We start from the raw sequence: 12,778 nt of genomic DNA on the forward strand, positions 1-12,778 counted from the left end.
GGATTCCTTACACAGATACTGCAAGAAAAGCCACCACCTTCTTACTGGCAACTGTCTTATACGCAGCTCCTATCCTAAGAAACTTAAACAATACTCAAAGAACAAAACTTGCCTCCTGCTACAGTAAAGTAGCTAAATTTGCTACCAATCTCCCTCATAGGAACCACCATTGTCATAGCTTAAGGCAATTAAGCTGGCTTGAACTACACAACTACCTAACATATTCACAACTGATTACAGCATACAAATTCCACCATCCAGAAAATGCTCTGCACTGCATAACTTATTACTGACCTACTGTACAGCAAGCGAATTCTTCTCTAGTAACAAATTCTTATTACTAACAAATAAGTCAAATAATGTTGCAGGAGACTTGCTCTACTCCCCATATGTTGCTAGACTCTGGAATAGTATCCCTCACAAATAAAAATCTCTGAAAAAAATCAGTAGTTTTAATCATCATCATCATCATCCCCTTTTTCCCATTTACATGGGGTCGGAGTATCGTATTAACTGTCGCCAACTCTCGATTCAGTGCCACTCTCCTGCCTTCTTCAACACTCATGCCTGACTGTCACAGATCTTCTTTCACACAATCCATCCACCTCTTTGCTGGACGCCCTCGCTTCCTCTTACCTTCTTCCTGTCTGTCCCAAATCTCCCTCACCAGATTGTCTTCTGCTTTTCTACATATGTGCCCATACCATCATAATCTGTTTTCTTTGATCTTTTCTGCAATTGGAGCTACTTTGGCTTCTGCTCTTATGTCCTCATTTCTTCGCCTGTCCCACAGTGTGCATCCTACCACCTTTCTCAGGCACTTCATTTCCATCACCTCTAGCTTCTTCAACTGTTCTGCCTTTACTGCCCAGGTTTCTGTACCATACAGTAGTACTGGTCTCACCACTGTCTTGTACACCTTACTTTTCAGCTTATTTGGCATTCTTCTGTCATATACTACACCTGATACTCTATGCCAGTTGGCTGCAGCCCCTCTGATTCTAGCTTTGACCTCTTCATTCAGACTACCCTTCTCCTCAACCACCCCTCCCAGATACTTGAAGCTGTTTACCTGTTCCACTATCTTCCCATCTATCTCTATTCTCAGCTTCTTCTGATTTCCCCAATCTGCTGCCATTACCACTGTCTTATCTGTGCTTAGTTTCATCCCATGTGCCTTCAGATTTGCATTCCATTCTTCTATCCTTTGCTGAAGTTCTAGATCAGAGTCTGCCTGTACTGCCACATCGTCTGCATACAGCAGCTTTGTTGCTCTGACCCCGCCAACCTGTTTGCTGATGTAGTCCATCACCAGTATGAACAGCAGTGGGCTCAGAGCTGAACCCTGGTGTACACCCACTCCCACTGGGAACCCCTCAGTGAGGCCAAACACTGTTCGTACTTGAGTCACTGGGTCCTTGTACATAGCCTGTACTAATTCTACCAATGTTTCTGGGACTTCAAACCACCGCAGTACTGCCCAGATCAGCTTTCTTGGGACCTTGTCATATACTTTCTCCAAGTCTAGGAAAGCCCAGTTTGACTCTTTCCTCTTCTCTAGTTTCTTCTCAAATATCTGTCTCAATTCAAACATCAGGTCAATTGTGCTGCATCCTGATCTGAATCTGAACTGTTCATCTCCCATCTTACATTCTACTATTCTGCGTATCCGTTTATCAATCACCCTCTCCAGAACTTTCATGCAGTGTGGTAGGGGTTTGATGCCTCTGTACTGTCCACAGTTGTGGATGTCCCCTTTGTTCTTGTACACTGGCACGAGTATGCTTATTCTCCAGTCATCTGGAATATGCCTTTCTCTCCACATTGCAATTAGTACCCTCAGGAGCCATTTCTCCCCTAGCTCACCCAGCATCTTTATCATATCTGCTGTGACCTCATCTGAGCCTGCTGCTTTCCCTGACTTCATTTTCCTTAGTGCTGCTCTTACTTCTTCTAAGCTGGGCTCCTCTTCTACTCTCATTGTAGGCTGTTTCTGGGGCAGTACCGCTTCTGTGGGGTTTTCTTCATTCAGAAGCTGCTGGAAATACTCCTTCCATTTGCCTTTGATGTCCTGTGGGCTGGTAAGCAGGTTGTTGCTGGAATCCCTTATGAAGGGTGTCTGACTATCTTCTTTATCTTTCTGTCTTTGCCTTGCAACCTGGTATAATTTCTTTGTGCCCCTTACTGAGTCACTTTCCAGAAGTTGATAGAGTGCCTCTGATGCCCTATTCTTTGCTATTGCAACGTCTTTCTTAGTTTCTTTGTTAGCCAACCAGTAGTCCTTCCTAGCTTGGTCAGTCTTTTCAATCTCCCATTTCTTCCTGCACTCCTTCTTTCTTTTGATTTTTAAACCACTGCTTAAACAACATCTTAACCAATCCTGCACATACTTGCTTATCCTAAGGTTGAGACTTTGTGTTCACCATAAGACACACTCCAAATACTCTCTTTAAACATAATACATTCAACCTCTCACTGAAATGAGAAAACTATTTTTACACAAACTGCTGCCTTTACAATCCACTAAGCTGCATGTGGACTATCTCTTTAGTAACATCCAGCTCTGTAAAATCTTAGACTGTATAAATGTAACTACTGTTTGTGTAAAAATGTAACTACTCTGTGTTTAACTGGAACGTAAAGTATAATCCAATATAAGCAAATGGATCTTTTTTCCCTGGGTCTCCGCTGAAAATGAGTATTACCCAGTCGGACTTTACCGGTAAATAAAGACAAATAAATAACTCTTCTTTTATATGAGTGTTTCTAAACTTCACATTCTTGATTTTTTTCTAAGTGTCTTTCAGGAACTGTTTAAGCCAAGTAAATAAATGAATATGTCAATACATGTAAAATGTAACAGACTTTAACATAATTATTGATTAGGACATAAGTAGTCTACCATTGATGGGGGTTCTAGGGTTAATAAAAGAAATGGTACACATTTACCTGTTTTGTAGAATAAAACAAAACTTGCATGATTTATTACTGGAGACTTTTGAAAAGTTACCTGCCGAGGTAAACAGGGTATTTGTTTAGCGCATTCTTAAATGATGACTGGATGGGTAGAAAATGTAGGCCAAACTCTATGTTATGTATTTCAAAATGCTCCCATAGGTCAGATCCTCAGAATGTTTGCAAAGTATAACTTCACAATGTTCATTCATGCAATGTTCTGTCTTGTGCTAAACAGATTGAAGAAGAGGAGTGCAAAGCTGTCATCTGCAATTCTGCAATGGACCCCCAAATAAGAAGATACATGTTCTTCAGTTCTAATATGTTTCTGATAGTGATTGCTGTGGTGAGTTTTGTAAACTACTCTTGAAATGTATTTTTTCCATCATAAATTAATGTTTCTTTCAACAAGAAGGTGTAGTTAACTCAGAATGGAGAAAATTACTTAAGACAGCATTAATATATCACTATAGAATTAAACAGAATAGGAAGTGGAAACAATTTAGCACCAAAGCATTATGACATCTGTTTCAAACATAAGATGGGTAAATCTCTTAGGCAGCATGAAATAAATATTTTATATACTAATGCTTAGACATTATTACACACTTATTTTAAATAACAAGCAACGCATTTATTGTTTGCAAGCATAATTCTCATCTGTCCCTGATTTTGCAAATTGTTCCTGATTTTGCCTCATAATTTTGCACCGTCTCATAAAATTTTGATTTTCTGATAAATTTCTGAGAATTACAGTCAGTCAGTAATGCTATACATTATAGCTTTATACTTCATATTGTACAGAAAGTGCATGCTGATGCAAAACTTGTTGTTCTATTAACTTTTTAAGCAAATTAGAACAATATTTAAAAACTGCCCCTGATTTTAGGCCTTTGTCTCCACCATTATTTTTCGTCTTTGTCCAGATTATTTGAGCAAAGAAGTAGAGAGGTATGTTTACAATCTCTTTTTATACACCTTTATTGAATTATCACTTAAGACACAGGCAAACATGCATATATGTAAAAGAAAACAAACCATGTTAACATATTCACAATTCCAAACATTATATGTCACATATATTCTTTTATACAGTTATCATCAATCCAACATTACATAAGTTGATTAATTCTTGCCTTCACTTAAACCTCACTCCTTCTCCAAAACATTATTCTGCATGTATTATTCCCACAATTTCAATTTTTTACGAAGTAATTTGCTCCTACCATTTTCCAAATCAGTATCACTCTACTCGGTATCATACAGAGTTGCTCAGAGGTGATCTGTTTCTCGCCTATAAGGCAATATCGGACCCTGCACTACTAGAGATGCTCCATATCCGTAAGTCTAACTCCCCTTGCACATTACCCACTTGATAGGCCTAAATCTAATATGTGACATCAACAAAACCTGCTGGAGAGACAGGTTTGTCTCTCAGAGGCTGCCCCGTCTCTGGAATAGACTTCCGATACATGCCAAACAGGATTATACTTATGCCTTACTATGGGCCACATTCAATAAAGCCTACACTAAGTTTACATTAAGTATACACTGTTCTGAGTGAACAGACAACTCAGACATAACTCACACCTTCTTCCTCCTAAATTTCATTTTCTTGTTGATATTTTTGCAGCTTTAAATATTGGTAGGGATTCATAAGGGTTACTACAAAGTGAAGACTACATGTACACAGTGTAATCTTTCTGGTGACTAGAAAGCACAAAAAATGTGATAAGAATTTTATTGAATACATATCGTGTACACTTAGTGTAGACTTTATTGAATCTAGCCCTAGGCGTAGATAATTCAGATCCCATATCCCAGCTCAAAAAAGTTATTTTCTTACACCCCTTTGCTTGCCCACTGTTTCTGACAGCGTACTCTTTAATGTTTAAACTCTGCCAACTCACTGCACTACTGTTTCTAGTTACCACTTTCTTCCCTATCACACCTCTAACATTTGGCATCTACCTGAGGAAAAATTCTTTGGGGTCTGCTTGGAGTCCAAAAATATCAATGCAAACACTTCCAAGTAAACATCTTAAATCTTCTAGACTTAGTTGTATACTCGAGAGCCATACATAAGTCCTCCCATTGTCTCCTTGTGAATTGCTTATCCACTCTCTTTTTCCCAATCTTTTCTAACCTCCTCTGACTGATTCCTATATTAATTGTGCTATATTTTATATGCCCTACAAATTATCAGATTCTTAACAGCAGCATATGTTCCAGATTAAACTAAAAACGCTACCAGAGTAGGTATATCACTTAGGATTCCCCTATCCCTTTCTCTTTGCCTATACTCTCATATCAATCCTTGAAAGAGAAGGCAATCTGTAGCCTGCAGTCCAAATGTCCTCTTGGCCTCTTCCCATTCTGTTAGATTTCCCTCTCTAGTTATGTGCTCCCAGTACTTGGTTACTTTGTAAATTTTCTCCAATAAATTCCAGCCCTCTGTTGCTTATTCTCTGTACCTCCAATTTAATTCATCCCTATTGGCAGAATCTCTTGTTTCCTTTCCCGTGATAACTTAATTCTTAGATTACTTTCTGCTACTTTATGAGTATAATATTGCCCTTTTTAGTTTTTCCACATCTTTTGGGTTTCTAATACCATAACGGGAATGGACCATACCTCTCAACCTCTTATAACAAGAAATCTGGACAAAGCCATAAATAATGGAGGAACAAAGGCCCAAAAATAGGGACAATTTTTTAATACTGCTCTTACAAACTTAAAAAGTTGATAGAATAGCAGGTTTTGCATTGGCATGATTTTTTCTGAAGAGTGAGAAGTCTGAAACTCAAATGTCTGTCACCATTTTCTGATTGCAATATTTGATGACTTACCAATAATTTGCCAGAAAATTACAATTTTATGAAAAATGGACTAAAATATTTGGTGAAAATCTGTACAGTTTACAGGTATGGAATGGACCCCATTCCTAACTTAAAGTATGATTAAAGTTCATGAAATTAGTATTGTTTCAGTCTTTGATGTCAGCCAGAAGTACTCTATGCAGCACCCGCTGTGTGCCCAGTAATGACTCATTCTGCATTTCATACTGAGTTACATGTATTGGTAACATACCCAAGTACAATTGTAGATTCTTTTTTATTAAGACCTGATGTTCATCGTGCATACAGCTGCAGTCATAACAGATGGGTTTTCCTGCCGTCAGGCAGGTCCTCGGTCGGCCAAATTCCAAAGTCTAGGTCCGGCGTCGGATGTCGTCGCTTCTTCCCTGATGTCAGAGCAACAGGGGTATAAAGGAACCAGCCGACACCATTTTCTTCAGTCTTTCTTGCCGCGCGGTGCCCGAAGCAGAAGCAGTTCGCAAATGCCGGTTGGCCAGCTCCTGAGATTACGAATATTTTGCAACCGAAGACTTCTTGAAAGCTAAGTACCCCGTTGGGGAAACTTTTCTTGCCTCAGACCGATGTCAAAGTTAATAATTGCATTTCATGTGGGAAGCAAATACCGCATAAGTATTTCCATTCCCTCTGCATTCCTTGCTTAGGCCCAGACCACGACATCTCGGCCTGTCGTTTTTGTGCTACATTCAACAGACGCACTATTAAGCATCGGGAGGAGTTCACCAAACACTATTTTGGCAAAAAGTTTAATTACATTATGTCGTCGGATACTCTGACTCCAGTTTTGAGTAAAAGACACAAAGATAAGGACCGACATACGAGGTCCGTGACTTCTACAGACACCACGCTAAAGCCGACTACAGGTGCTCCGGTTCTCAGCGAGGCGCCTACGCAGCCCCTGACTACCGATGACACTTCATTAGCGGTGTCTTCTGTGCCCGAGGTCGCAGGCTCTTCAGCCCACACCCCGACTACAGATACCGAAGCCACTCTTGGCGGGGAAACTCAGAGTTTAGACAGGCCTGCCACCTCTCAAGGTGTCTTCAGGCCTTCTTCTTCTTTTTCCATTAAGGCTTTCACTAAATCTAAAGCAGCCATGCATACTAAAAGACAAGCTCCACAGGGTCCCTCTCAAGGCCCCATGCCTAAAAAGCAGATGCTCAAAATGGCTGAGGATTTGATTACTCTTATCAGGGGTTCTCAACCCCCCTCGGACAAAAGGCCCAGAGTGGAGGAAGAATACCCTTCCTCGGACCAGGCCTCCATTACTTCAGAACATTCTGAGGATCAGGAACATTCATACTCCCCTTTTGAAGATTCTGATGCAGAGGAGTCCATTCCCTCTGTCTCCCCCTGAGGATTACTCTTTTGGGGAAACCTTGCATACCTTGAGGGAACACTTCCACTGGGAAGGCCAAGAGTATTCAGACTCCAAGAAAAGGCTCAGGGATTTCCTCTTGCTCCCTCAGCACAGGCCTCTGGCTATACCTCCTGTCTTAGAGATACTAGATGATATGTATTCAGAGGCCAGCCTTAACCCAGATTCTTTACCTCCAGCTCCAGTCAAGCCTGACAGGTATTACCGGGTTCCTGGTCCACACCAATTCCTATACAAAAGCCATGCGGCTGACCCAGAAACTATTTCACAGGGTCCCAAGGGAATTAAGGTCTCCACTGCCAAAAATCCATTACCTTCAGAGAGAGATTCCAGAGCTTTAGAAAGGTGGGGGAAAAAGGTATACACCTCGGCCACCTTAACCATGAGGGCATTAAACTGTCAGTTCCATATGTTAAAGTATCAACATTTTTTGTTATCTCAGTTGAAAAGCAAAATGTCACAACCTGAACAACCAGACTTGAAGGAGTTGCAGGATTTGTTGCATAGTGCAGAGCATGTGGGTAAACATGCCTTGCAATGTGGTTTTGATGCTTTAGAGGCCTCATGTAGAGCTGCTGTTACAGGATTAGTCATACGTAGACATGCTTGACTCAAAGAGCAAACCTTACCAGATCATGTCAAAGCAAAATTACTAGATGCACCTCTTCAAAAAGATGTATTGTTTGGTGTTAAAGCTGAGGAGGTATTAAAGAAAATGGAGGAAAAGGCAAAATCAATGCAAACAGTGAAAGATTTCCTATAGGTACAACCTCCATGTTTCAGTAGAAATTGGCCTTCAAAAAATTGGTCCTTTCCAGCCACGGACAGACCTCAAAGAGGTAGATACAGGCGCCCGAGGGGTAGAGGGCAATCTCAAGGATCATTTAGAGGCAGACAATGGCAAGCACCTACACCAAGAGGTGGTGAGGATAGTTCACAGCCATTCAGAAAGCAGAACCAATGACTTTCCCCTTTGCATGCCAAGCAAGACTCAAATGGCAGCACCTTTAGGTGGAAAACTGGCATTATTTTCGAAAAACTGGCATATTGTCACAAAAGACAAATGGATCCTGGACATTATAGACAGAGGCTACAGATTCCACTTTCACACCCTTCCAAAAATGAGAGGCATGCCAAACCTGCCACACAATCAAAGGGCAGAGGCACAAAAACAAATTTCAGATCTCATGGACATGAAAGCTATTCAAGAGGTACCTGTACAAGAACAGGGTCAAGGTTTTTATTCCAGACTATTCCTGGTACCAAGGAAGGGCAAAGATTGGAGACCTGTTTTGGACCTATCCATCCTAAACACATATTTACTCATACCAAAATTCAAGATGCTCACATTACAGCAGCTTCTTCCCATGCTGGGCAAGGAGTCTTGGCTGGTAACACTGGACCTCAAGGAGGCATACCTGCATGTCCCAATCAGACAAGATTGCAGAAGATACCTCAGATTTCTTGCAGGTTCAACCCATTATCAATTCCCTGCATTGCCCTTTGGCTTATCTACTGTGCCCAGAGTGTTCACGAAATGCCTGGCATCAGTAATTGCCTTATGCAGACTTCAAGGGATACAAATATACCCATGTTTGGACGACTGCCTGATCCAAGAGGACAGCAAACACACACTTCTGAAACACCTGGCGTTTGTAATAATGTTGTTGAATTCTCTGGGATACACAGTCAACAAAAAGAAATCAAGACTAATACCCTCTCAAACAATAATTTTCCTGGGTGCCAGCTTGAATACAAACATCCAGATGGCCTACTTCATGCCAGAGAAACAAGGGCAACTAACTCAATACTTCAGAAAACTGGCAACCTTCACCAGGCTGACTGCAAGGAAAATCCTGCAGGCTCTGGGATTCATGGCATCTTGCATCCTGCTAATCCCATGTGCAAAGCTGCATATGAGGAAACTTCAATGGTACCTAAATAACTTATGGTCTCAACACAGCCACAGCTTGGAAACAACTATACCACTGATTCCATGTCTTCAAAAGGAATTTCTGTGGTGGGCTCAAGCATGCCAAAGAAACATAGGTCTCCCATTCTGCAAGCCTCAAGCAAATCAAGTCATCACAACAGATGCCTCGGACTACGCCTGGGGGGCGCACATGACAGATTGGTGTATTCAGGGCAAATGGTCACAAAAAGAAAAGCACCTACACATCAATCAAAAGGAAATGCTAGCAGTAACAAATGCTATTATGGCTTTCAAAGACCTACTGCATCCAGGCCAGCTATTGATAAGGACAGACAACACCACAGTGATGTGGTACATAAACAGGGAGGAACCCATTCATATCCCCTATGCAGGCTAGCCATGTCTCTTTGGAACATGGCTCTGGAATTACAAATCCAACTTCAAGCACAGTTCCTGCCAGGCAAGGAAAACATGCTGGCAGACAACCTGAGCAGAAATATGACAGATCCACACGAATGGAAGTTGCATCCTCAAGTATAATTCAAGCATGGGGAAGGCCAGACATAGATCTCTTTGCCTCCCACAGAAATTACCAATTGACAAAATTCTGCTCAAGGACCTTTCATCCACAGGCCTGGAAAGTGGACGCACTCTTTCAATTGGACAACAATGACAGTTTATGCCTTTCCACCTCTTCCTCTGCTGCCCAAAGTTCTATTAAAAGCCAGAGCAGACAGACCAAAGATGATTCTCATTGCTCCAGACTGGCCAAGACAACACTGGTACCCACTCCCGAGGAGCCTGACGCATTCCCCACCATGGATCCTGCCTCTAATGCCTCTTCTACTGACTCAGCACAACTTCAAAACTCTTCACAGTCAGCTGAAAACACTCAATCTAACCGCATGGAGGATTCCTTAAATTCACAACAGACCCTATTCTCCAAGGAGGTGCAGGATGTCACTTTGGAGGCCAGAAGGCCTTCTACTAGAAAAGCCTACTCCGCAAAATGGAAACGGTTTTGTGCCTGGAATCAGAAAAAGGGTCAGAATCCTGGAATACTGAATTTACCTCAAATTTTACAGTACCTAGCTGAGATGCTAAGCAGTGGACTTTCATTCTCCTCCATCAAAATCCATGCCTCAGCCATTTCTGCAGAATACAACACTGATCCTCCTTTATTCTCTCACCCTCTCTTAAGACAGTTCCTCAGAGGGGCTAAGAATATAAAACCCCCAAGGAAGCAACCAGTAACTGCTTGGGACCTCAATTTCATTCTAGAAAAACTGACCCTGCCTCCTTTTGAGCCAGCTGCTTCAACAGAACTGCAATATTTGTCATGGAAAACAGCCTTCCTTCTGGCTATCACCTCAGCACGCAGGGTTTCGGAACTACAAGCCCTCATGGCTGTGCAGCCTTTCATCATTTTCCATCAGGACAGAGTTTCCTTACGAACCAATCCTTCCTTTATGCCAAAGGTAGTATCCAGGGTAGCCTTGAATCAGGCTATCCACTTACCTACCTTTTACCCTAATCCACAAAACAAAGGGGAGAGACTACTACATTCCTTGGACATTCACAGACAGCTCTGTTATTATTTGGACAGAACAAAGCCTTTCAGAAAATCAGAGCAACTCTTTGTGTCCTATGCTACAGGGGCTCAAGGGAAGCCTATTTCCAAACAGACAATCTCAAAATGGATAGCCCACTGCATACGCTTTTGTTACTCTTTTCATGGTAAAACTGTACCTACAGGCATCAGATCTCACTCCACAAGGGCCACAGCTACCTCTGCAGCTTTCCTCAGAGGGGTTCCTACCAAAGATATTTTGGAAGCAGCCACTTGGAGTTCTGTACATACTTTCTCCAAGCACTATCACCTACCATTATACTCCAAATCTAGAGCGGGCTTTGCAACTACAGTCTTGCAGGGCATCCTGGCTCCTCCAAGTTCCACTTAGTGCCTACCACCCCTTTTTTAGCTTTGGGATTCTACCCATCTGTTATGACTGCAGCTGTATGCACGATGAACATAGTACAGTTTTGTACCTACCATAAATGTAGATGTTCGAGTGCTAATACAGCTGCAGTCCAGGTTTCCCTCCCTCCTTCCCCTCTTGGGACAGGTCTAATGGCTAACACCTCCTCATTCAACCTCATTGGGCTATTCTTTTATGGTGTATTTGCTTGCAACTACTGTTTTTTGATTATATTGCATTGCATTATTACATAAATTTATGTTTTGCCTTCCTTCTGGGGGAACCTGACATCTGGGGGCAAGAAAAACTGAAGAAAATGGCGTCGGCTGGTTCCTTTATACCCCTGTCGCTCTGACGTCAGGGAAGAAGCGACGACATCTGATGCTGGACCTAGACTTTGGAATTCGGCCGACCGAGGACCCACCTGACGGCAGGAAAACCCATCTGTTATGACTGCAGCTGTATTAGCACTCGAACATCTACATTTATGGTAGGTACAAAACTGTACTTTGCTCCTACTACTATTGGAACTGTCTGAGTATCTTTCTTCCACAATGCTCTCATTTCTGCCTGCAAATCCTGGTATTTTATGACTTTGAGTCTGTCTGTGCACAAGACAGTGTAGTCACTGGGTATAACGATTTCAATGATCAACTCTACTTGTGTCTTCTTTTCATATGGACCACTTTATCTGGTTTTCTTGCATCTGTCTTTTGAACTGTTGATAATGGGTGATCCCACGAGATGTAGACCATCATTTTCTATGATGCTTTGTGGCTCATGTTTCCAGTGTTTTTCAGCTACTTCAGTATTGTTATGTTTACATAAACCCCAGTGCAACAGTCTTGCCACATTATTATGCCTTTCAGTATACAGTCCTGCCATTAGTATGTCACAACCAGCGACAAAGTGTGCAACTGTTTCCATTTCTGTTTTACAACACCTACATTTGTCTGTTTCTCCCACATGTTCAATGGACTTTGTAAACTAATGTGTAAGTAGCCCACTGTCATGGTAGCTAATATTAACTTTTCATCTTTTGGTTTGACTTCCCCTCTCCTTAACCATTCCTGCATTCGATTCTGATCAACATGAGGTTCTTCCAGGGGTTTTCTATACTTGCAATTATATTTTTGCATTTTCCACATTTCTTGCCTTAAGATATGTTCCTTCACCTTATATTCTTTCTTTCGTTTTTTGGCACATTATTTGCTGCCTGACTTTTATCTACTTCTGGTTTGATTTCCTCTCCCACCTGACACCGATATGCTTCTGCTAGACTTAGAAGGGAATTCATTTTAGATTAATTCTCCTCATGTTTCAAAACTTTTACTATGTTTAGATCTTGTGAGGTCAGCAGATGTGTATGCAGTCCCACAGTTGCAGATCTATACATGTAATCAATTTCAAGGAGAACCATACCTCCTTCGGAACAGGGAAAATATTATATTGGTATGCAGTAAGTTTGACAAACAATTTGAGGAGCATGAAGCATCCTTCTTGTTTTCCTATCCAACACCTTTTGGGGCCAGTCAATCACTCCAAAACTGTAAGTTAGGACAGGAAGAGCAAATTGGTTTATAGCTTGAATTTTGTTCCTAGATGTCAACTCTGTTTTCAGGATTAATTTAAATCTTCTAAAATACTCCTAAGTTTT

General features: G+C 41.5%; 1 protein-coding gene across 1 annotated transcript in view; it reads left to right on the plus strand.

The window, feature by feature from the left end:
* TMEM268 (transmembrane protein 268) overlaps positions 1-12,778 on the plus strand; it is a 242,874-nt gene that overhangs the window by 48,741 nt on the left and 181,355 nt on the right. The window contains exon 4 of the mRNA XM_044058167.1: positions 3,194-3,301. Coding sequence (XP_043914102.1) covers positions 3,194-3,301 — 108 coding nt within the window. The remainder of the gene's footprint in view (positions 1-3,193; positions 3,302-12,778) is intronic.

The sequence above is a fragment of the Protopterus annectens genome, chromosome 16.part0 (assembly GCF_019279795.1).
Source record: "Protopterus annectens isolate FY-2018-M chromosome 16.part0, PAN1.0, whole genome shotgun sequence".
NCBI classification, from domain to species: domain Eukaryota; kingdom Metazoa; phylum Chordata; order Ceratodontiformes; family Protopteridae; genus Protopterus; species Protopterus annectens.